This window comes from Suillus subaureus (genome assembly GCF_016647635.1).
Source record: "Suillus subaureus strain MN1 chromosome Unknown BJ212scaffold_15, whole genome shotgun sequence".
NCBI lineage: Eukaryota > Fungi > Basidiomycota > Agaricomycetes > Boletales > Suillaceae > Suillus > Suillus subaureus.
The window spans coordinates 70,390-92,676 of record NW_024538571.1 but is presented as its reverse complement, the minus strand read 5'-3'; the positions used below and the strand labels follow the sequence as shown (position 1 = coordinate 92,676).

The following is a 22,287-nucleotide window of genomic DNA, read 5'->3' as shown; positions in this document are numbered from 1 at the left end:
TCTTTTGCATGTCTTTTGTATATTCAGTCGACGTCTGGCACTATCGCTTCGCGAATTTTAATTACTCAGTATTCGTATTCTCCCATCTACATATGTAGTTAGATTTTTTAATGGGACATTGCTGAGTTAAATGCAATTGAAGCGACAAGCAGTGAAAAGTTTTGCAATCAAAGATAGTACCTGCCTGTGATTTGCATCCTAAATGTGTATGATACTTATTAGTATAAATACATAGTACTCTCACCACCGAGTCCTTGGGTTAACTTCACCTGCCAAGGAAAGGACTGGTCGGATGCTCCGACGGCGGTCCGGCAGGACAGTATTACTGGTACACACAGTATTTCTTAAGCAATCTACACTCACTACCACGACCAACGTCATGTCCACTCAAGCCGTCGCGTTCGATTGGCTCCCTCAGGAAGTAATGGAGAATATTGCTTTCTTCGCAGCAACCACGACAGATCTAGGGCCTCCCTCCGATCTGCTCCCTTTACTTCTAAGCTGCAGGAGCATATACCGCGCTCTATCATTCGATGCAAACCTACATCTTTGCGCACGCATATTTGAGTATAAATTCGATCTCAGTGCCGCCGTTCGCCGTCTGGGCCAGCAGATCGCCACGCCTGATGTCCTATCGAAGGAGTTGCGCAAGAGATTTGTTTGCCTGAAGCGGATACGGGCGCGGACAGATTCTAAAATACGCGCACCAGATCCTATGTCGAATCCGCCGGTCATTAGCGAGTTGCTTTGGCTCGCCTACCTAATGATGCTTGAAAATGACGGAAACAATGTCAAGCAACTGAGGGAATACGCGGGAATGGAGCAATGGTTGATGGAGTACTGGTTTGATGATGAGGGTACATCGCTCGCCTCGAAGACGCTCTCAGGAGATGAGTGGCCGCTCGATAATGAGCACAATTCTCTAGCAATGTGGTTGTTTTGGTTGTTTCTCAGACCCGGTGCGTCGTATGGGTCATCTCCACCCCTGTACCGCAGTCTAACTCTCGTTTCACAGACCGTTTTCAGCGTACCGAAAGGAACTATCGGACTTTCGCAACCGTTTTCAAACCGACTGCTTTAGCAGCCAACAAGGTATGTCCTTATTTCTACATTCATGCATCTGCTGATAATCCAAGTATAATATATGTCACGCCCCATGGGAGGACTTCGTCCCTAGGTCCTGTCTGCTCGAGCCTACGTGTATAAATCACTATTCTAATTCATATCAACTGACTCCACCGACGATGGCTATTCCTGCAATCCTCACTTACCTCAGCTTGGTGGGTCCCCTTTTAGGTCCAACAAGGGTTGTCTACAAAGGACCACATACACCGAACAGCTTTCCATCCTGTCTGAATCAGAGTCTTGAGTGGGATGCTGATTGGCAGAGGTGCATGAATCTCGCCGAAAATCCTCTCGCCAGCCAATTATCGGGTGCATATAAAGTCGGCAGTTTGCAAGGTGTGTGGGAAGGTGTTTTTACGGTAGGTTGATTCATCGCACGAGCCTGAAACCCTCTGTTAAACAAGCTATCATTAGTACACAGAATTCACTACCTATGCTGCGCTTCTGTCTGGACGCTCCCCTTCGATCCTTCATAATTGTATGGTTGCGCAGCATCGTCAAACATGGAAGCTGCGAGAGTATCACTTAACCGTCTCAAGGGGCGCTGATGGCGTTGCCGACGGCGAAAAATCACCGTCGCTGAGCTCGGGTGATCCGCTCAAGGCATTTTTTCCGTCTGGCATCCGCATCCACGAGCACGTAGGCGGTGCAGAGGTACACGAGCCCGGGAAAATGGTTCCACTTCCTTACAGGCAGCCGTCGGCTTGTGACGAGGAAGTCGAGGGCTTCAAGTGCCCCGAGATTCAAGATATTATTGTTGTAGGAGAGGTCAATAATGGTTTACTTATCTTAAACTGTTCTCATTTTTTGTCCAGGGTCATTCTGCTTGGGGTCAATTCAATGTCATTGGTAGGGTACGACCTTGCGACGGTTTTGTCAGTCTTTTGAAGGAATATGTACGTCTACTGAATTCATACAATGTGTCGTGCATGAACTCCTCCTTTTATTAGGTCGAAGGCGATCGAGGACTATGGCTTTACCGAGGCTATCTGGTTGGTAGCATCAACGGGAGCCTCGCTGGGCGCTGGCGAGACACGCTCAGTCTCCCCGGTGCCAACGGTTATGAGGGCTGTTTCGTGATGAGTAGGCGGAGATGACGGAATTATATACTGATTTCTAGATATTAATTCAGTTCACCGACATCCTTATTTTCATCAAAGTTTGAGCGAAATCAGAGCGTGTGCACCTCGCCTGAGCTAGTCTTAGAACAAAGTTTCCCGGTCTGTGCAGAATTAGTCCGACTGCCGAGTGACAGAACAAAAATCTTGGGTGAAATTGCAGAAGGGAGTCTGATTAATTATTAATGGACGAGCAGGTAAAATATGGTGTATGCACTGCAGATGGTGCCTATAGCATTAGTAAAATAGGTCCTAAAGTAGAGAGGTTGAAGGCTGCGGCAGATTATCCAGGCAAGTGGTTTAAGGTCTAAGGCCGTATGGGAATGATGGTATTACTGGTGGATGTCTTATCAAAGGCCATATGTCAACGTGCATTCAGTTATCAAGAATTCATACTCACTGATTAGATCTAAGACTTGGGTGGTAGTATGCTACACAGAATGTTAGACAATGCTGGCGAGATTAGGAGCCTGAAATAGAGTAAGAATAAATGAGATAAATTAAAACATCACACATATGACGAGTTGTGTGTTCCTGGTGATATCGTAGAACGAGTTTGAGATGTCAGCTATCGTGCGGGGTCGAGCGTAGATCATCCTCGCCAGAGAAATCTGTGCCGGGTAATTGTCAGCTGCGACGATGAAGTGCCCTCACTTGCAGAAGGTGACTGCGTGAATAAATATCAGAAGTACAAGATTGCCAGGGAAGACGTACTCAGCGGCCAAGACATTTGGAGCAAGGCAAACTAGATTTGGCATCCTCCGATACTCGAGGGGATGGACAAGGTCGTCCACTCATGCCCCTAGAGCAAGGCTCGAGTACGTAGAATCGTACCTCGTGAAGTGTACAGAAATAGGCTTGAGAGACACACATCGTTAATATTTTTCGAGGGGTAATGAAGTGCATTTTGTCAACTCACTGCGCACTTTAAAGCAGAGGCCATGTTGGCGGAGCAACGACGAATTAAGGTAATTATCTGTTCGGGGGAAGATGTAAAACAGTGATATTTGGACTCACCAGGGCAGTGAAGTTAAACAACAGGCTTCGGTGGCGTCGGCTGAATCCCCGTCAGGATTCCAAGGATAGGGAAAACAAGACATTCAACTACCATAATCTTGGCCAGGCTTATATACAGGTTGTGCTGGATTGCGTCAATCCAATAGGATAGATCGATTTCATGAGCAAAGTCAACCACAGACGGTTGAAACGGTCCCGATCTCACCTGAAAGTATTGAAGATCGTCACCGAACGGATATATCAAGTACTGCCACGTGCTTCATCTACCATCCATTCTGGGAAACTCTAGTAATAGTATTGACCATCATATCGATGAAACACAGCAAGAAAGAACGTGTTTTGATCTCTCAAAGTCAGCGGCATGGAGTGTGCAAGGGTAGGTCCAGCTCCTGCGCCACAATTCTTGCAGAACTGACTCATGCCTGTAGAAGGATCTCACCATCCACAAACTCAGACGGACAACCGATTTCGAAAATCTCACTTTCCGAATAGGCGGCTATACTGACCCTGACCAAGGGCGCTTCTATCATCTGTGGAAGAATGGCGAAGTCCTATCTATTCAAGCAGAACCATACCGCCGTCCTGGCATCGACTATTCTCAAACATCCTTGTCGACTCGGCCCTTCTTATGTGACAGAGAGGCCTTTTTGTACCTACAAGAAGTGCTGCAGACGATGCTCGATAATCTGCAGTTCGGTACAGAGAATAATTGGGCACATCTTGTAAAACAAAAGGTGAGAGTAACTGAAATCATCCTCTATTCGTTATTCACAAACGATTACCCAGGACAATACCTACAGCCTGATCTACACTAGAAAGGAGTTTGTTCGTTTGAAATGCCCGGTTTGGACGAAGAAGGTAAATTTGGATGATATACAAGTCACTCGCATCGTGGACTGCGCGTTATGGGAGGGAATACACGAAGGTTATGTCGTGTAATGTCCTCTTGACCATGATTCTCATACCTCCTCCCACAGGAATGGAAGTCGACCTCTTTATGGGCGTACACGCACTTTGGTCACATTTTGTTGCTTCAGAGAGTCTTGGCCACAAGCTCATGAATGAGGCTGGTGTCAGTCATTACACCTTCAAGTTACTTGCCCATGTCTACAAAAGTAGAATGGTCATCGGTGTCATGTGTGAACCTATTATTGGACGTAAGCTGAGGTTATACGCAATACGGTTGTTCGTGCTCATACCATACAGGTCGTGTGTGTCCTACCGACCGTGCTGCTGTTTTCGCAGCAGTAGCTGATATCCAGAGACACGGAATTCTATTGGGATCTCTCCTCCCTCACGACATCCTCATTACTCCCGAAGGCGTTCGCTTTCTGAATATCTCCGCTGTTCGATTTTACAAGGATCACGACCAACTAGCAGCCAAGGCTGAGACATCTCACTGGGCTGAATTGGCGAAGACCTTTGGATCAGGAATGATAGCTACCCCACACCCCACTTGGCTCTAGAGCCCGTGACGCCTTATCCTACGTTATACCTCGCCTGCCTTCACCTGGGCGTCCAGTTTACACTACTCCTGAGCTGGCCGTGATGCAGTTTGTTTGGTCGGTGATGACATCACCGACAGAGTTCGCTCGTTCAGATATTCTGCCACTGCTCAAGTTCAGAGAGCAGCTGCGGAAAGGGAAAACCGCCATCACTGATGATCCAAGGCACAGAAGATGTACAAAGATTGGTCGCAAAATACTCATCGCACCTCTTGATTGTTCGGAATCGGAGGGTCGCTTTGAAACACTTGACCAGATCGTCACTGCTGCCGATGAACCCTACAAACCAAAGTGGCGTTCTTCACCACGCACCCCGTATGAGCGCCCGAACAAGAAGCTCCTTCTCCCAAAGGATGGGGATGATGAATGATCCATGAGTCACAACTCACAGAACACATGTCGGTTGATCAATTCACGCTCTATCTGGGACGGTCTAGATCCACACATCACATTTGCAGTGTGATTCACCTTAATATTTGATCTCGAGGAAATTATTTAATCCGTCCATGCTTTGTTGCTTTCTAAGCAGCTCTGGAATCTTTGTTGTCAATAGTGTTGCTATGTCAGGCCACCTTTTCTTTGCTTTTTGTTCGCATGCTAGTACTTTGCAGTATCGTGGAATAAAGTGTTGATAAAACTACTAGTCGTGTCAGTGATGTCGTGAAGTAGCAGGCACTGGGGAGACGCTCTTATGTATATGCGAAGTTCTATCTGCCTTAAATGTAATGTACAACTTGTTCCTATTTAAAATGCAACTTTACCACGAGATGTCTAGGTGGTTGTTCTATTATTCCACCCCCACGATACGGTCCAGCTTGGTATGAACATTCGTCTTCAGGACTCAATCAATCTGACTCGTTATCGAACACGATCAATATCCACGCTATGTACCAGTAAGTACTGACAGGTACCCTTGCAAGCCCAGTGAGATCGCTCGACGTGAGGCTGACGACGTTTTGAAAATTTGACGATGCCCCAGTTTACGTAACTTGTCAGGTTTCGAAGATGATAACCACCACAGCAATCGACACCAGGATGCAGCTGTGCCCTAGAAAGAGGTCGCATTTTTAATCGATCCTGTCAGAGTGTACCTAACTGCAGTGGCGCAATATTGCCTCCCAAATTCATACGTCCCTACATTTGTCCGACAATCATTGAAGGAAAATCAAATATGGATCCGGGTGTTTATCTATAAAACAGCTTGAGACCAAACAGGGTGGCAAGGAAGTTGACAACCAGCAGCGCTCTTCGCTAAGGAGTGTAGGCTGTGTCATACAAGATGTCGCAAAAATTAACATCCGATGTGCTGGCCAGCTTCAGGCAACTTGGCGGGTATCGGCAGTGCGGTGGCATGGCGATAGCATGATAGGTACGAACCCAGGGAGTAACTGTTTCAAATGACCGCGGTGCCCGCCAACCAACCTGGGCGGGTCAATTGAATCAAACTGTGAAGTGAGCTTCAGAGGTCATAACCCGTGCCAGAAAGCCAGATATAGAAGGCGGTTGTTTGGCTGTACCTTTAGACTCAAACAAACACCCCGATTGCCTTTCTAACCGTAACAACGATTGACGACGCGTCACGATCACGAGCCACTGGATTTTGACTGGACTTAGCAGAAGTTGCCTGTTCACTTTGTGGATACCTTTTTTCATACTGCGCCAAACTATTATGTCCGAGTCTGTATTCTCCGAGTCGTGTTATCTACAGGACGCCAACTAATGAGATCCACAGTGAATATGGCAGTGTCACAGATACTATTACCCCAACGTGTACCACGGTAAAGCGCACTCCATCACGCGCTAGTGTTTCGAGCACATACTCAACCCGGAAGCGAAGGCGGGTTTCCGTGGCCTCGCTTGACTTGGGACAAGATTTGGCAAGACCATTAGTACCGGAGACTCCAGTCGAGGAGATAAACGTAAGAACTTCGCTTAGCCAACATAGCATGCTACACAGAGGTGATTTAGGGGGATCGATTTGTGACAGTCCGAACTTCAACATCATTGCCATTGAATATTACACCGAGAACAAATCGTATCGCCAAAGCGTTTGGTCTAGTTGACGACCGTGTATTAAGTCCTACCGACTCTCCCTCACTCTTTTCAGACCGGTGTTTTCGTTCATTGCTTCGCCGAAGTGCCTCCGAATTGTTTTCAACTTCACGGGCTGCATCTCTGCTCTCAGCAAAGGCCAATTTAGGGGCTCGGAACCATTTTGTACTAGCCCTCGATGGACCTGGGATGTCTACGGATCTTTTCGCCTCTCCAATGGCATGGTCACATACCAACTGCATCGGAGTCGCTTTCAAATATGATGTGTATTTTCAGAACCTTGAATCTCGTGCAGTAGTTCACTTGTGTCGTTCCTCGCTTTCAGACGGGACGGTCCACAGTATCGATTGGAGTGGAAAAGCCAAACCTTATCTCCTCGCGCTTGGGACGACAGTTGGTGATGTCAGAGTTATAGATGCAGAGAAAAGGATGCAGCTTGTAGGCTGGGTCGATGGTGGACATGGAATGGGAGGCATGCACTGGAATGGCGATGTCCTTGCTGTTGGCAGGACCGGCGGCAATGTGACCCTGTTCGATATCCGGATGCAGGCTGAGATAGCCAGGATTATGGGCCATAAACGCCGAGTACACGGTGTGAAATGGTCAGTTGACGGACGCCATCTGGCCACAGGAGATGACAGTGGTATTGTCCACATATGGGACCATAGAGCAAGTGATCTTCTTACGACTGGCGACAAAAATATCCGCATGAAGCACAAGGGTCCGGTCAAGGTATGTAGCATGATGATATTACCCTTCCGCGGCAATTATCTGTTTTTTGTTTTTGTTTTTCAAGGCCTTATCATGGAGTCCGTGGCAACATGGCTTGCTGGCAACTGGAGGAGGTTCCCCTGACGGTGAAATACACATTTGGAATACCGGAAAGTTGGTGCCATCTCCTGCCCCCATGCATACCATCTCCTTACAGACAACCATCACATCTTTGCACTGGTCCCACCACTGCAAGGAGCTGTTGAGCACTCACGGATCTTCATGGGCTGTACCCCAAACAAACGTACACCCGGTGGCCAATCCATCAGCCGTAGGTGCAGAAAACTCACTCGCCGTTCATTCTTACCCTTCCTGCCAACGAATTGTTAACATCAAAGCACACTCCGCTCCTGTGGGCCATTCTTGTATGGCCCCCGACGGATGTTCTGTATTTACTGTCAGTCCCAAGGAGGAGACCATTAAGATGTTTAGGGTCTGGTCCGCGCCCGATGACAAGGAAAAAAATGAAGGCAGTGACATGACCTTGAGGTCTACCATACGATAAGCATCGTACGATGTATGTACCACTACTACTGAGACCTACGTACTTATTCATTCACAGCACGCCGCCCACATGCTTCTATATTATTGCACGTATACCAGTGTTAATGATTTCCTACTGACTTCCTAAATCTGCATACATACTTATTTGGATACCTTGGACTCACCTGACTGGTGTCTTCATGTCATTATTAGCGCCCTTATGCTCTGTCCCTGCTCGGGCTGTCCATATGGTTCACCCTAGTACGTATGACGGACGTGGTAAGCGTGTCCTGAATTAAAGTGTTCTTCTACAACAAATTTTTTCGAACGGACGTTATCTGGCGATCGCTCCACAGGATAAACTCAAGGCATGTTGTCAATCTGTTGGGGAATGAAAGCCGTTACGATTTTATGGGCTAAGTCTGACCAATGTCGATGCCTCAATCTTCCAGAGCGGATTAAGCGGTAATGTGAGACGAGAAAACCTGATCCAGATAATGAGACGAGCTGTGGTTCTCTACATACCTGCCAATGTCGGTCTTACATGTATATCGATTTTTCAGAGTCTACATACTAGAGGATATTTATTATTATTAGATTGCTTTGCTTATACAGCCACTGTCCCGGTAGTCACATGACGTCGGTTGGTGAACCGCATCTCATGTATCTTGAGGAGAGAGGATCTGGATTCCTCAATGCTGTCCATAGTGGGAGCTTAATTACAACTGAATAATACTCATTCATTCACTTCTTCCCATTGCCTCCCGCCTGTCTCATCAAGGAGTTGGCTCTGTTTTCATATGGCACCTAGTATCGTAGCACCTGGAGGTCAGCCACACAGTCAGCTCTCATGTTTCCAAGCGCTAATCTCACAGTTCTACTTCTTCAAACAGAACCTCACGAAGGCAATAAGCCACAGCCGTTGGGAAATTTTGGCCTGATATTCATCTTCACCACTTGCACGTTGTGCTTGCTTTACTTATTCTGGCGTCGCGCAAGTGCCCTGCGTGCAGTAGTATCCCACCAGTGCGATCATTATGTTCGTGCCACATAATTCGAACTTATACAGGCACAGACTACAAACGTGGACGAGGACGGAAGGCCAAATCCGCCTCTCCGAGGACGACGGCCCATCTGCTACCGAGTTCCTGACGGATGCGGATGATGAAGATGTCGGGATAATAGATGATGGTATGATCCTGGGTCAGGACGAAGAGCGACTCAGGAATGAGGGGTCTGTCACCCTACCTTTTGTCAGGCCTGACTCCCCATTATAAAACGCATATTTTATCACCTGTTTTGCCATGGCCTGTCGCTTTGTTTTATCCTTGGGGACGGTATGCTCTATTTCACACTGGATTATCTGGCCTTGTCTATCGTCTCAGTATCTCGTTGGTCCAACTTCAACACCATGCCCCGATGTCTAGATTCCATCATGATCACGAGAAAGCTAGCGGTCCTTATTTTACTATTGGCTTGATAAGCTCCATATGTTGACACAGTGAACATACAGATTTCTGGAAAGAGAGTCTCTTGAATGGTCAATCTCGTCATGCGCACGTACCTCGATACTGTCATGAGAACATGTGCATAGCACTTGCTTCTTACTTCTTCGTATCTCAGGACGGCATGCTGGATGTTTCAAGCTATTCCAGGACCTGCCGCCTTCATAAATGGCGCCCATACTCTTTGACTCTTCCCCTGCATTCCTATCCTTCTTTCAGTCACAAATGGTGCAGCCGCGACTCCCGGACGATTGACTTGGCGTGTACTTTCTGCCGCCGACTTTGCGGCGGATGTCAAAAGGGTAACCTGGGTATAAGACCCGGTACGTCCACGCCCAGTGTTTGCTATGTTTTGTGGCTAACGCAAATATTTAGAGCAGTACTTTTGCTGATGATGATACCCTGACTCGGTCCTTTGCACTAGTACCACGTTCATATACATGTCATTGTTATGGGCACGAAGTGAGTCATCTCATGGAGTCATGCATAGATGCCCACAGTTCTCATTTTCAAGTCACAGGGAACCTTCCATGCGATCTACTCCAGTCCAGGTTTACCAAGGTGCTTAGAATACAGCCCCGAACCCTTAATTCAGAGTTAAACGGGACGTCCTTGGTTCAAGTCTTCGGGACTGCAGTGTTTGAAAACGATATATCTATAACTTTCAAGTCATTGGCGCCAAACATGGTCAGCTGTTTGAAACTATATACACCGTTAAAATGGGCTCGCCGTCAGTTACTAATGATGCGTTCTTGCAGGAAGTCATCGACAGATCCTACCGAACACTTTCGTGCATCCTCAGTTCTGGTGCCCACGTCGGTCCCTGAATATCAAGTAAGTCACCGTGAGGTACTCGTGTACTATGAAGCTTGGTTTGCAAGTTTCGGATGACCTCGCGTTGCCGCGAATGGATGACGAGTGAGTCGGTATTGCATTGCAAAATCTTAGGTTACCAATATGTTTGCTGAAAGTTAACGTTCTAGCTGAGGAAATGTTCAGCATTACCCAACGAACACGATAGAATGGTGGAGCGGGCGTTTACTACCGCGTAGGCTTGTTGTAAAAATCTACTATTCAGCATTAATCTGATACTTTCGCAGTATGACTATATTATATATGTCCTTTCCACTATCCCTGCTGGACGTTCTCGACTTCCATGTACATCAGGTTCCAGGTTCACAGTAAAGTTTTTGCTTCCACTGACCACACTCCCACTCTTAAATCGACAATTCTGTGATATTGCATACGTATGGTGGTCATTTACCGCACCCCTCTGCAGATCTACGGCCGAATTCAATCGTGATACCGTATCTGGGTCCTCATTTTCGGTGAATTGAAGTCTTATGGGATGTAGACTGAACAAAGCATCAGCCATGGTAAATGCAAGCACCTGGATACCCAGTAACCTCAATCACCTTGCATTTAACTAAGCATAGCCAGTTTCAAGCACCCCTCGGGAGGCCTGGTGATGACATGAATGACCGTGCCCTGTCAAAGAGTCATTGTGCACAGTACAGTTGCCCAAATAACATCGACTACTATGTGTCCTTCCAGAACTGTTACGTGTGCCTTCAAGTTGGTCTTAGCGGCACAATTGCGTTCACTTTTATTGGAATTCTACCCCGAAGCGAGGTACGAGTGTAGGGTTAGAATAAGGACTTCGTGCAGCGGCTGTGCATGTGGATTCTCTTCTCCACCTACTACACAGCGCCCAGGCTCCATCAAGCCCTGACGCCCTGTCTCCAGCCTGCTGCCATTTTGGATTTTCTTTCTCTACCCACTACTCCCTTTCCTGTGCAGTGCGCAGCCTACATTACAATTTCTACTATATTTGTACTCGGCCACTTAGCTACATAGTCACATCCCTACCAGTCTACTACCGGGGCCCGGGTGGCTGCAACGACCTGCTCAGTGCTGGGTCTCGCTCATGTCAAATTTGGACAGGTCGGGGCCGGCCGGGTTTGCCCCTTTCCACCCGAAAAAAACTATCTACAATCAAGCAAACATTTTCTTTCTCACCACTTACACAACTACACAAGAGTGCCCACAGTGTTTATCAGACTTGTCAACTGGCTGGACATTTCCATGACAAATGGTTCACGAACTGGCCGGAGACGCACATCTTTGCCAGTAATCAAAACTACAATTAAGGAAACGGCACCGTAACTTTGTCGCAACTGTCAATTTCGATCGGTGTCACATGTACATGGCCCACAAGACAAACGTGTTGGAATTTTTGTTGGAAATCGCGCGGTGCCTACGACTTGGTTCCCTGGCTAGGCTGCGGGCTGCGGTGGAACCGATAACATATAGGTGCCTCATTTACGGGTAGACGGTGTGTCGGTTGAAGATGTGAGTTCTGCAGCACCTTGACTGCTGCGTGTTCGTATATCAATTGTTGACTTCTAGGAACGCATCAATGCGTCAATGCTGGGGCTACTCGACCTTCGTGGCTACAGTTGGATACCGGAATTGCGCTTCTCCCGGGGCTCGGAGGAGGTGGACTGAACTTGGTGAATGGCGGGTGAACGCATATTTCCAGTTGCGCACAGTGGACTCATCTCCATCTGTGTAAGTAGTATATCTGTGCTTCCTATAACTCTCAATACCTGATTATGACTACAATATACATCCCATTAGACGTCGGAAGACAACTTCCGAGTCGAGCACGTTGCGCCTCCGGAGGGCATGCAGTGTAATTTTAGGAATCATGATCCATTGGCAGAACGGGTTTCCCAAATTACCTGCATTCCCTTATAAGGTGCGTTGACTGGAATCACATCGGACGACAATATTAATAGAGGAACTCATTGAGTCATAGTTGAGTTCTGACGGCCGATTCGGGCGTGTATTTCGCTTTTGATGTTGCGCTGGAAATCGTATGTGATTTGTTTGAGCGACAGCAATTCAGCAAGTCAAGACACCCCTCGGAAAACTTGTTCTTTTGTCTAAGGTCTGCGTAGGGAGACTAGACGATGACTGGAAGCAACGATTCGGTAGGCGCTAGCCAGCCTGCAGTAGAGATACAAGTCAGCATTGTTCGACGCCGGCCAAGCGCACCCTTTGGCCAACGAGATATACCGTAGTCTGGAGTGAGTTGATTTCTACAACCATCGATGCAAGCAAGAGTTCTAATATCTACACACTCCAGCTGTAACCTGCCAGGCAACTCGAGGTGAATCGAGTACCTCACCCTGTTTGATGTCATCCTTGAAGCTTGATGACCCAAGCCTACACGACCTCCGCTATAACCATGCCACGTATACGCTACGTACATCACTTGAGTACTTACTCATCCATCTTTTAGGTTTGCTAGGCGCGTCCACTTTCTTGAGGTTCGCAGCCCCACTCAGGGCCGGTATAGTAGCAATTATTTCCCCTCCTCTCGGAGTTTTACCATATGGATATCTCAAGTTGAAAAGATGATGGCCTGTAGGCTGTCGGTGGCGCGGTACCATCATTATGTGCCTGTGTTACTGTAAGTAACTAGGTATCTAAGATTTGTTGTGGCAAAGTTTTGGCGGAGGCCGCCGCAGCTAGCATTTTGAATGCAGCTGTGCATGTGATTCCTTCAGCATCGATAATTATACACCTCCATGTTCAACACGGTTCTGCGGGCGCAGCTTTTCGGTTGACAGGGCTCCTCTTGAGAGAGGCCTCCTTGTATGCATGACTGTTTACGTGACCCGTATTTGTTGCTGTAGCCGCAGTGCCGACGGAGTATGAAGTAATCAATGTCATAATAACTGTACGTACATAGCTAGCTGGCAAGATATTCAAGACCTTCAACTTCCTACTGATCCTTAATGGTCCTTTGAGTGTTCCGGGTTCGCCCTTGTTCCTAAACGACAATCATGTTCTCCAGTTTCTCGTCCTTCCTAATATCTGTTCAACAACCGAGCCAGGAGCAACGCTCACACCAGTCGCTTTCAACTCCAAACAGTGACACTCCAGAGCCAGATGCTAATTTTCAGCCACCGGACTACACTGCTAGTGATTTCAAGTCGAAGAAAAAAGACAAGAGGGAGAAACTCGTAAATGAGGTGCGTCTCATACTGTCGAATTTGAAAGGCTCAACAACTTGTATATATCATTTAGACTTTCATTGTTGTACGACCTCCACCGAGTAAATCAAATCACCCGCTCAATCTCCAGGTTCAACTTGTACCCCCGCAATCTCGTCATGATCGACCCCATGCGACCGTCCAGGCCCTTGACCATTCAGCTCCAGATGCAGCTGACACCACCGCTGATTCCATTGATCTTCGAAGAACGCCTTCCGGCCAGTCAGAGTCGTCTGCGTTTTCAGCTTACACATCTGCATCCTCTATATCCTCATTTGCTTCGTCGTCAACTACGAGTTCGGGGCGTCGCATGATTATTCCGCTTTACAATCTTCAAGCTCACAATGTCATGACCAATGTCATAGTGGATGCTGGCACTGATGCCAAAGTGGCTAAATTCGCCAAGAGAGGTTTGGAAATTCTTGGTCTGGCCGTCCTCGAACCTATCGAAGTTTGGGGCGCTGTTCCGTTGCTAGGTGCTTTACCACCAAGTGGCAGCGCGCGCACTAGCGTTGATGATTCCAAACGAGAACTAGGCTTGTTCCCTATGCCACGCCCTCACTCTTCGAGCAGTAGGGCTGTTACACCCGAAGTTTTCGCCGCTGCCCTTTCGCCCTCGTCACACACGGATATCCCTCGTAAACCCAGCTTTACCCTTACCCCCGCTATCCTGGAAGATACTATAATTAGCAACGCACAGCCCCAGCGCGGAGGCGCTAAAAAGCTGTTTACTAAGATGTTCAAGAAAAAAGACACGCCTTCACGAACGCTCCCATTAGTGGTGCCGATAGCTCCTACCGATTTGCAGGGTTTACCAAGCATAACCCGCCTGTCGTCTCGCGGATCGCATGACATACCCCCGTCGAGTCCTCAAGGTGTGGATGCACCTCGTTTTAATGATAACCTCCCACCCACCTCGTTGTCAGGAATTTCGTCTACTGTCACACTCTGTCCTCCTGTCCTCGGTATCCAAGCTTCCCTTTATCCGTCAATATCTCCACTCAAGGGCCGACCCACCAAGTATGTTTGGGTTGTCCGCAAATGGTTGAAGGGCACAGACACAGGCCTCTTGAACGGGATGATGGGCAGGTTGGGTGCAAATGGGCGCGGGGATCTCTCTGAAGCCAGTGCTCCGCAGGTGGAGGTGCGTTTTGAGTGGTCACGAGGACTGAAAAAGAAGAAGGGGCGGGGTAGGAAGTCCCGTACTGATAGGAGATCGCCGGCGCAAGGCCCCGAGAGTGGGAGCGTCAGCCGCCGCGGAAGCGCGGTTGTGACATCCGAACCGCTATTGGCGAGGTCGGTTCACAAATCCCCATCTCGTTTGTGTAACCCTCCATCTGGTCTCCATGCTTCATCAATAAGCCATAGTCAGTCAAGGTCCTCGCACCACAGTACAAGCTCGGATGGTAGCATTAGCACTGGAAGTAGCGCTTGCAGCGTGGACAATTCTGGTGATGACAGTGAAGCCGAGGATTCGGAGACGCCTTGGACGTGTACTCTCATGGTACAACGCACAGGTCATTCGCCACCAATGCACAGTTCCGCAGAGCAGCAAGACCATACCGTCCGACTGAAAGTTGCCACACTTGCACCTACCCCACACCATCCCAAAGTCGTCGGACTCCTGAAAGTCCCCTTTCCGTTGCCAGACATAGAAGTTGAGCGCCTTGCGGTGCACCGTCGTGTAGTTACTGCGCAGGGCGTTATCCGAACTGCCTCTAATTCGGGCGAGTTGACGCTTACCGCTGAGGAGATCAAGGATTCGATTTCATCCACCGCTTTATGGCTTGTTGTACGAGAGGCATTCGGGGGCGTTGGCCGAGAGCGCAGAAAGGGCGATGGGTGGCGAATCAGAGCCTGATTGCTCCCAGTGCAGAATAATGTCCGAGACATCTCTGCTCCGACACCGAGCCATTCCTACCTTATCTATCTCGCAATATATCCGCCCCCCTCACAAGGCATGAATCTATCTTCCTGGTTTTTTTCGCTTCGCAAGTGGTTAGTGGGTACATTGCGTTAATCTATTTATTGAACGCCCCTTTGCTCCTTGGTCGCGTTTAACTCATCCTCATCTTCACCTATCATCTTTTCGCCATTGATATGATACACTGAAGTCATTGCGGTTTTGTACAAACTAACGATCTGATTATATTATCCGATATGTACTCAGCACTGTACCTGATCACAATTATACATCTCGTTACTACTTCATGAATCGTATGCAGGCAAGTCATTATTGGCCGCGTGATATTCTAATCATTGAAAAAATTTGATCTCCAACAATAGAATACTGGCAACAACAGAACACCCACGACTCACGAGATGATCTGAAATGATGCGTTCTAACGGATACGCGATCCCCTCGGCGGCTGAGGCGAGCAAAAGTGCATGCATGATCTTGAGACTCATTAAATCAGCGTTCCCATCTTCGAACCTCTTCAAACTGACCCTCTGAGATGTGGATTCTGAGAAGATAAATAAATCTTTTCCGCTCTAAACGGGCGAACTATGTTCCGCAGTAAACAGCGCTTATGAAAGTCGTACTGCGGGAGGTTGTGAAAAAAAAAACGCTTTCTGTGTCGTCCACTAGGGCTGCACCCTATAGACTATTACATGCAATGAGTATGTTGTCTGGAGCATGCATTAGGCCAGTCCCGCGGCAAGCACTTCATACGCATGCCCCGCACATTACAAAGGCGGACGATCTCGTCGTCGATGTGTTTATCAGATTGTCGCGTGGATCAGATGAATTACGATTATACCGCGGGCCAGCGGGGCCGAAATCATTGCCAGCGGCTTCAAGGCAACAAAGGCATGAGGATTGGCTTTTTTATTGGTTCGCATACATCGATAGACCATCGGAACAGATCGAGACAAGCACGCAATTACCGTTGTATGGGAAGTGGTCAGGAAGTAAGCGCTGGGTGCACCCTGCTTTGCGGAGAATCGGACTCGGGCTACTAGGGGGAGTCAAGGTGGGCTAGTCCGCCACGGTGGGTTATATTTATCGGTGAAAAAATTCCTGAAGCCAGCTTGAGTAATGATGCGCTACCTCCAACGCTGGCAGGCGCTGGCCTTTAATAGCCTATAATGAGATCGCAACATGGTTTTAGCTTGGTTACAACAAACGATAGCGAAATACCGGGCTATACCAGGCTATACCCTCAGGAGGACTGTGTCGTAGCTAACCCTGATAGATTCTGCCCCGTGATGGCGGAGTTTGCAGTTCATCAAGATATTGGCCATCGGCACATCAGAAATGCATCAAGAGTAGCACCATTCATTTCCCCGCACTTTTTGGGTTGCACGTGGACTTCTTGAAGCCCGATCCCCCTACCGTTCTGGTTTCAGGTACAGATAGGCCTTTCAAATCTTGGCTGTCCCTGCTTTTTCAGTCATGGAAACGCTGTAGTTCATGACCACCCCACCACATATTACCACAACCCCTGACAGCCGCACCAATGCCTCCGTAATTGGCATCTCCTAGAAGAGGAAATACTTAATGGTCATATACGTGTTGTCTTGTGATGAAAACGCTTGCCAGAGAGATCTTGGTTCTATTTGTATCTTGATTACAGCTAAGCTAATCGAAATACGTGTATGCGGCGTAGAATTACCACTTACACTTACAGGTCCTCTGTTACTTTGCTGAGTTTGGACGAGGAAACTTGTGACTTCATTTATCCAAGAGACACGTCGATGTTGGACTCACTATGCGGTATACTGGTCCAGTCATCGCGTCGGATCAAATTCCAGCGCGATGAAATCTTCTGCGGAATTTGATACCATCGATCGGTGTGGGCGCAGACAAGTGTCCATAACACCAGCTATTGATGACCGAGTAGACACCATTAACGCCCAATGTCTTGAAATTCAATAACGCGCTACTTAGAGAAATTTCATCACCGAAAACTCCTTTTGAAATGGAAACGACTCGACACCGGAGTTTCAGAAAACACTGTGCAACAGCCAGGCCTGGTGTCGGGGATAACGGTCTATGAACACTCACAGTCTCAAGTTTCGCGATTAGTAGCCTGGATCGTGTCAGCCGGGGCCGGGAAATATCAATCAAGTAACGTGTTTGCTGCAGAAGAAAAGCTGATGTCAGCAAGGTGACTAAGCGTGGCATGACCGAGTCTCCAACTTGAATTGACAAATTCAAAAGAGACGATCTTAGATCGTGTTCACATTGAATGGATTCCCTTCGAACGGTATTCGACGGACTCGGCAGTTTCTTTAATATCGGGTATAGATACACCACAACTTGGACCCTCTCCGTGGCCTGCAGGGATTTGGCGTGCCAGTGGAAAGCACCCTCGGCTTTTCTGGCTTGATCGGTTTGATAAGAAGCCTACCTCCGGTTCATGGCCTTTCGCCACTTGGTCCATTACCATTTGATTGGTTAATTGAAGCTTCGTAGAAACAGCCTGGAATCAGGACACATGTACGTCTTCTTGATCGTCTTATTGGCACGTGGCATTTTGGGGCTGCTCATGATAGCGCGGTCAGATCTTGGCCCTCAGCTATCTCTTCCCGATGTAGCATCTAAGTTTTCATACTAGTGCAATATTTAAAATAACAACACCGAAGCGGGTTCTGGCTATACGGGCTGTACAGATGGAAATACGTATTTACCCGACTTATACGAGGCTGGTTCAGCGTTAAATTCGCTAGGGACATCATAAATTGCACCAGCTATTCCTGCCCCTCCTCTCTGCATCGTTCTCCTTTTCTGCTTCTCGTAGACGTCGCTCTCCGTTAAACGATAATACCGTCCTAATGTCCTCACATGTACGTGCACACAGCTCGTATACCAGTTCCCGTTTGACGCTCCTCAGGCTACTAGTGGTCAATATAATTACAATCCTATGGATGACGACTCAAGCCCACGGGTCCCGCGTAGGACAGCCATGGCTTGTCAATTTTGTAGAGGTGGTGCTTTTGCGATATAAAGTACCAGTACGCGTACTGAGAGTTTGTCAAGGTCGCAAACTAAAATGTGATGGCAGTCGACCTAGTTGTGGTAACTGCAACCGCCGGGGCTATCCCTGCGTCTATACCCCTGTGTACGACATCTATCTCATTCAAGACAGAACTCCATTAATGATTCTTTCCAGTGGTTCGGAACAACAAAAATAGCCACATCACTATACTTCTTGCAGATTGCGTTTGTTCGCCTCATGCAGTTCTCGTTTTCGTGGCTATATCTTTCTTCGTCGCGGAACGTTCTGCCGGCTCATTCCGCTTCCGTACAATGAAAGAGATCCTGAAGGGGAAAGTGAACATTATGATTACTTTGACATGGACTTATCAGATATACATAGGCTAGTCACCTGAGTAATACGCATGCAGCCTCCTGTTTATAGTATTTCATCAAGCATTTTGTCTATTTAAATTTGCTTCCTGTTCTGTTTTATCCAGTGCCCACCGAACGACTGGCGCTGTCTTGCGTCGCCTTAAAAGCATTACTTATAAGCACGATCATTTCGGAAATTTTGTCTCGGCATCCATGATATATAACCGCACTTCGTAATCTGAAGCGGGAGGGTCACCCAGAAGAACAGGTGACACGTTTGAACCACGACATCGCATCGTTGGCCATTCATTGTCACAGCCGCAGCAGTGACGGCACCAATCAATGAGACAGATCCAGATAGGCCCGTCGATCGCAAGTTTGAACGCTCGGTACCAGACACTTACTCGGTGCTTACAGTTGTGTGCAAACGACAACCTGGTCACAACCTGGTGTCATAGTCCGACAGCCCAAATTTTGGTACATTGGTCGCATGAAACGAAATGCCGCCATGTATAATGCACGATCTTCCGGATCTCGCTCGAGATTTCGAGAACCTATATTCGGTTCCTTGTCCTACGGTGTCGTAAAGCATTACAACTGCTGTTGATGGGGCCTCGATATCCTCAATGAAGTGCACCGGAGTCTGGTAATTCAGAATTTTCATTTCGACTCCCTGGCTGTACTCCTCCATTTCATGCAATATTTTCAAGTGCCCTTCGAGTCGGGTATGTTTATCGAATCTACGCTTCTGATAGAGCTTTACACTCAACTTATAGTTAACCGGATACGTCAAGTATATTTAGTTAACGCACGGAGCCGTTTTGGCGCCGCATTTTGCCATCTGATGACGAGAGGAATAAATTATCGGCACCTCGAAGGGTTCTGTTAAGGTGCAGGGGTTAGCTGAGGGCTTCGAATCTGATGTATGAATCTTTGTCTCCTACGACACATCATGAACACAGAACAGGGAACGAAGGTCTGAGGTGTCTGCAAGATCCCTCGATCAAGTTGAAGGACTTCCTTTTTGAGCATGGTCATTGTCATGCATGACTTTCGCACAAGACTGTAGTATTAGACAGTAGTGCTGCACATGACAGTCATTGACATACTATTCGAGGACCCCGCGAGGATGTTATTTTGATTTGGAAACATCTCCAGGTCCGAGATTCGCAATACCAGTGCCATTGCTACAGGCAAATTAGCCCTTGCTTTCTCATTTGGTGTCTCCGTGCGCATGCCATGCGACACACCTGACATAGCTATGTTTGGCTAACCAATATTTGATATATGGTCCCATACAAGCGAAGAATTTGGAAGCGCAGCACTGGCTGTGAAGCCTATATTAACCATAAAAATACACGGATCGCATGTCGAAACGTAAATGGTCATAAATTTTGCCATCACGGTTATATCTGATGAGATGCGGTGAGAACGGATCGTAGAAGCAGTAGCCATACGAATACCTCAACATCCAGCCAGTCCGTAGACGTTCGACGTTCATCGATGGAGATAGCTCGCACCGAAGGTCCCTAAAGGACTTGTCACAAATGGAATATTAAGACAAATCAAATCGTCTGAGACAGGCGGACTAAAGATGAAGTAGCCTGAGATGGAGTGACCGCGTAGCCCGACTAAGGCAAAACTCTTTGCTCAAGGACATAGTCGGAGTAGTTATAAGTCTTCTCGGTCTAGCGAAAATGGTGTGTGAGGTGGGTTTGTATGTACCGCACCCAAACCGCACACCATATGTGACCAAACAAACGTGGCCCGTTTTGTGGAAGTGCAGCGAAAGGCATGACGTAATAACTTGAAGTAGTAAGTAGTTGTCATCGGTAGCGTGGTCAGCCAATTAAAATTGTTTATCGTGTATTCCCAAGCTAACGCAGCGGCGCTTCTTGGTTCAGGTAATACCAATATGAACCTCCTTGCTGAACACCACCTGCAGGGAACTTCAGCTGCATTCTATATCCCAAACTTCATCTCTGAAGATGAGGAGCAGTATTTATTACGGAAGGTGAGTTGTAGCCGGACAAGTTAGTTTCTTAGGTGCGCTCCTTAGCTAGTCGTCAGATAGAAGATTCCCCAAAGCAGAAATGGAAGACGTTGCACAATCGTAGGTTTGTCACGTATACCGCTATCGATACGTGGGCACTAATCCGGCGGCTAATTCGTTATTTTTATTTAGACTGCAATTATGGGGTGAGTAGAGTCATCCGCTGCTGTTTGAAATCCCTCACCCAGGTTCATTTGTTCCATATAGGGGGTGAAGTTCTCCAGAAGAACATTCTGCTTCGCGAGGACTTGCCCGCATTCCTGAATGATTTGTGAGTCGTTTATCAAGCTTTGCGTAGCCTATCTCAACCATTCGGTCCGATAATAGTCCTGATGTTCTAGGACGTCTCAGATTTCTTGGCACCTTCGACCAGTCCCCACACAAAGGGCCCAATCACGTTATATTGAACGAAGTGAGATCATTGCATCTCACGAATAATTTTTATACCTCTCTCATCATCGTAAAAGTACCATCCAGGACAAGGCATCATGGTATGATCCGGAATATCCCGTTTCAACACTGATGATTAATGTCCAATTTGAAGCCCCACGAGGACGGTCCCTCATATCACCCGGTTGTCGCAACTATTTCCTTAGGATCACATGCAATCTTCCATTACTATCGATATAATAAGGATAAAGACAGTTTGAGTGTTGGCCCTGAATCGGTGGGGCGTAGTATCGATCCAGCGCCTTTATTGTCATTGTTTCTGGAGCCTCGCAGTGTTGTGATTACTACTGGGGAGCTTTACACGACGCATCTGCATGGCATAGACGACGTGTACGCCGACACATTCACCGGCAATGGTTTCCTACTTCTTCCAAATGGATCGCACTCACGGATCGTCAATCGCCACATGATTCAAGATGAGACTGTCGTGGGGATCATTGAATCGGGAGGGACAGTCAAGAGGACGACTAGGTACAGTCTTACTTGCCGCGATGTCGAGAAAGTAGCAAGTGGGAGGGTAGCAGGAGTCATCAAGCGTACTTGACTACGGTGTCCTATGGCCTAAAGGGACAACACCCCCACGTTCAAGTCCTCTGAGAGCCCTAGAGAATACAAATAGCTAACGTTCTTACGTCATGACAGTTGTGCTGGCACTTGATTTGGCCAAGATATCGAGCGAGGTATAGTATATCATTTGATTACAGAAGGCGCTTCCCCCTTCGAATCTTCCCCCTCTTCCCCGTATGAGAACCCACGTAGCTTTCTTGGGTGCCAGGGGCACTTTGACGACGTCTGCTGCCCCAAGGATGTCCTTGATGCGAAGATGTTCGTTGTTCATTCAGGGTGCT

General features: G+C 47.7%; 8 protein-coding genes across 8 annotated transcripts; all 8 read left to right on the top strand.

Moving 5' to 3' along the window:
• The first annotated feature begins 241 nt into the window (after positions 1–241).
• BJ212DRAFT_1352451 (uncharacterized protein) lies at positions 242–2,305 on the top strand. Its single transcript, XM_041335564.1, has 6 exons — positions 242–959; positions 1,016–1,092; positions 1,137–1,484; positions 1,540–1,893; positions 1,941–2,021; positions 2,076–2,305. The coding sequence occupies exons 1-6, from the start codon at positions 293–295 to the stop codon at positions 2,220–2,222; spliced, it is 1,674 nt and encodes a 557-aa protein (XP_041193246.1). The 5' UTR covers positions 242–292; the 3' UTR covers positions 2,223–2,305.
• A 1,193-nt stretch (positions 2,306–3,498) lies between these two features.
• On the top strand, positions 3,499–5,533 carry BJ212DRAFT_1352449 (uncharacterized protein). Its single transcript, XM_041335563.1, has 6 exons — positions 3,499–3,636; positions 3,689–3,994; positions 4,047–4,185; positions 4,238–4,417; positions 4,467–4,606; positions 4,701–5,533. The coding sequence occupies exons 1-6, from the start codon at positions 3,622–3,624 to the stop codon at positions 5,133–5,135; spliced, it is 1,215 nt and encodes a 404-aa protein (XP_041193245.1). The 5' UTR covers positions 3,499–3,621; the 3' UTR covers positions 5,136–5,533.
• Positions 5,534–6,502: 969 nt separating this feature from the next.
• BJ212DRAFT_1446801 (WD40 repeat-like protein) lies at positions 6,503–8,093 on the top strand (the record flags this gene model as incomplete). Its single annotated transcript, XM_041338301.1, has 4 exons — positions 6,503–6,543; positions 6,570–6,684; positions 6,734–7,549; positions 7,614–8,093. 4 exons carry the CDS (start codon positions 6,503–6,505, stop codon positions 8,091–8,093), a joined length of 1,452 nt encoding a protein of 483 aa, XP_041193244.1.
• Positions 8,094–8,703: 610 nt separating this feature from the next.
• Positions 8,704–9,389, top strand: BJ212DRAFT_167206 (uncharacterized protein). Its single transcript, XM_041342546.1, has 3 exons — positions 8,704–8,911; positions 8,965–9,097; positions 9,147–9,389. Exons 1-3 carry the CDS (start codon positions 8,872–8,874, stop codon positions 9,346–9,348), a joined length of 375 nt encoding a protein of 124 aa, XP_041193243.1. The 5' UTR covers positions 8,704–8,871; the 3' UTR covers positions 9,349–9,389.
• A 3,256-nt stretch (positions 9,390–12,645) lies between these two features.
• Positions 12,646–13,354, top strand: BJ212DRAFT_1352414 (uncharacterized protein). Its single transcript, XM_041335562.1, has one exon. It carries the CDS (start codon positions 12,778–12,780, stop codon positions 13,000–13,002), a length of 225 nt encoding a protein of 74 aa, XP_041193242.1. The 5' UTR covers positions 12,646–12,777; the 3' UTR covers positions 13,003–13,354.
• BJ212DRAFT_1352413 (uncharacterized protein) lies at positions 13,355–15,913 on the top strand. The gene is made up of 2 exons (XM_041335561.1): positions 13,355–13,619; positions 13,675–15,913. The coding sequence occupies exons 1-2, from the start codon at positions 13,431–13,433 to the stop codon at positions 15,499–15,501; spliced, it is 2,016 nt and encodes a 671-aa protein (XP_041193241.1). The 5' UTR covers positions 13,355–13,430; the 3' UTR covers positions 15,502–15,913.
• Positions 15,914–18,475: 2,562 nt separating this feature from the next.
• On the top strand, positions 18,476–18,707 carry BJ212DRAFT_1242007 (uncharacterized protein; the record flags this gene model as incomplete). Its single annotated transcript, XM_041329604.1, has 2 exons — positions 18,476–18,575; positions 18,625–18,707. Coding segments are annotated over 2 exons (183 nt in total), but the record flags the coding sequence as incomplete, so codon positions are not given.
• A 2,144-nt stretch (positions 18,708–20,851) lies between these two features.
• Positions 20,852–22,083, top strand: BJ212DRAFT_1501776 (uncharacterized protein; the record flags this gene model as incomplete). Its single annotated transcript, XM_041341586.1, has 6 exons — positions 20,852–20,950; positions 21,007–21,049; positions 21,197–21,260; positions 21,317–21,401; positions 21,457–21,480; positions 21,534–22,083. 6 exons carry the CDS (start codon positions 20,852–20,854, stop codon positions 21,981–21,983), a joined length of 765 nt encoding a protein of 254 aa, XP_041193239.1. The 3' UTR covers positions 21,984–22,083.
• Positions 22,084–22,287: the final 204 nt, after the last annotated feature.

Excerpts from the sequence above, each read along its gene's own strand:
- BJ212DRAFT_1352451 (XM_041335564.1), top strand. The coding sequence starts at position 293 with ATGCTCCGACGGCGGTCCGGCAGGACAGTATTACTGGTACACACAGTA. Across the intron at positions 1,894-1,940 it reads ATATTATTGTTGTAGGAGAG|GGTCATTCTGCTTGGGGTCA; the intron begins GTCAATAATGGT and ends TTTTTTGTCCAG. Across the intron at positions 2,022-2,075 it reads TCAGTCTTTTGAAGGAATAT|GTCGAAGGCGATCGAGGACT; the intron begins GTACGTCTACTG and ends TCCTTTTATTAG.
- BJ212DRAFT_1352449 (XM_041335563.1), top strand. Across the intron at positions 4,418-4,466 it reads GTGTGAACCTATTATTGGAC|GTCGTGTGTGTCCTACCGAC; the intron begins GTAAGCTGAGGT and ends CATACCATACAG. Across the intron at positions 4,607-4,700 it reads GCTTTCTGAATATCTCCGCT|CTACCCCACACCCCACTTGG; the intron begins GTTCGATTTTAC and ends CAGGAATGATAG.
- BJ212DRAFT_167206 (XM_041342546.1), top strand. The coding sequence starts at position 8,872 with ATGGCACCTAGTATCGTAGCACCTGGAGGTCAGCCACACA. Across the intron at positions 8,912-8,964 it reads ACCTGGAGGTCAGCCACACA|AACCTCACGAAGGCAATAAG; the intron begins GTCAGCTCTCAT and ends TTCTTCAAACAG. Across the intron at positions 9,098-9,146 it reads CGTGCAGTAGTATCCCACCA|ACTACAAACGTGGACGAGGA; the intron begins GTGCGATCATTA and ends ATACAGGCACAG.
- BJ212DRAFT_1352414 (XM_041335562.1), top strand. The coding sequence starts at position 12,778 with ATGTCATCCTTGAAGCTTGATGACCCAAGCCTACACGACCTCCGCTAT.
- BJ212DRAFT_1352413 (XM_041335561.1), top strand. The coding sequence starts at position 13,431 with ATGTTCTCCAGTTTCTCGTCCTTCCTAATATCTGTTCAACAACCGAGC. Across the intron at positions 13,620-13,674 it reads GGGAGAAACTCGTAAATGAG|ACTTTCATTGTTGTACGACC; the intron begins GTGCGTCTCATA and ends TATATCATTTAG.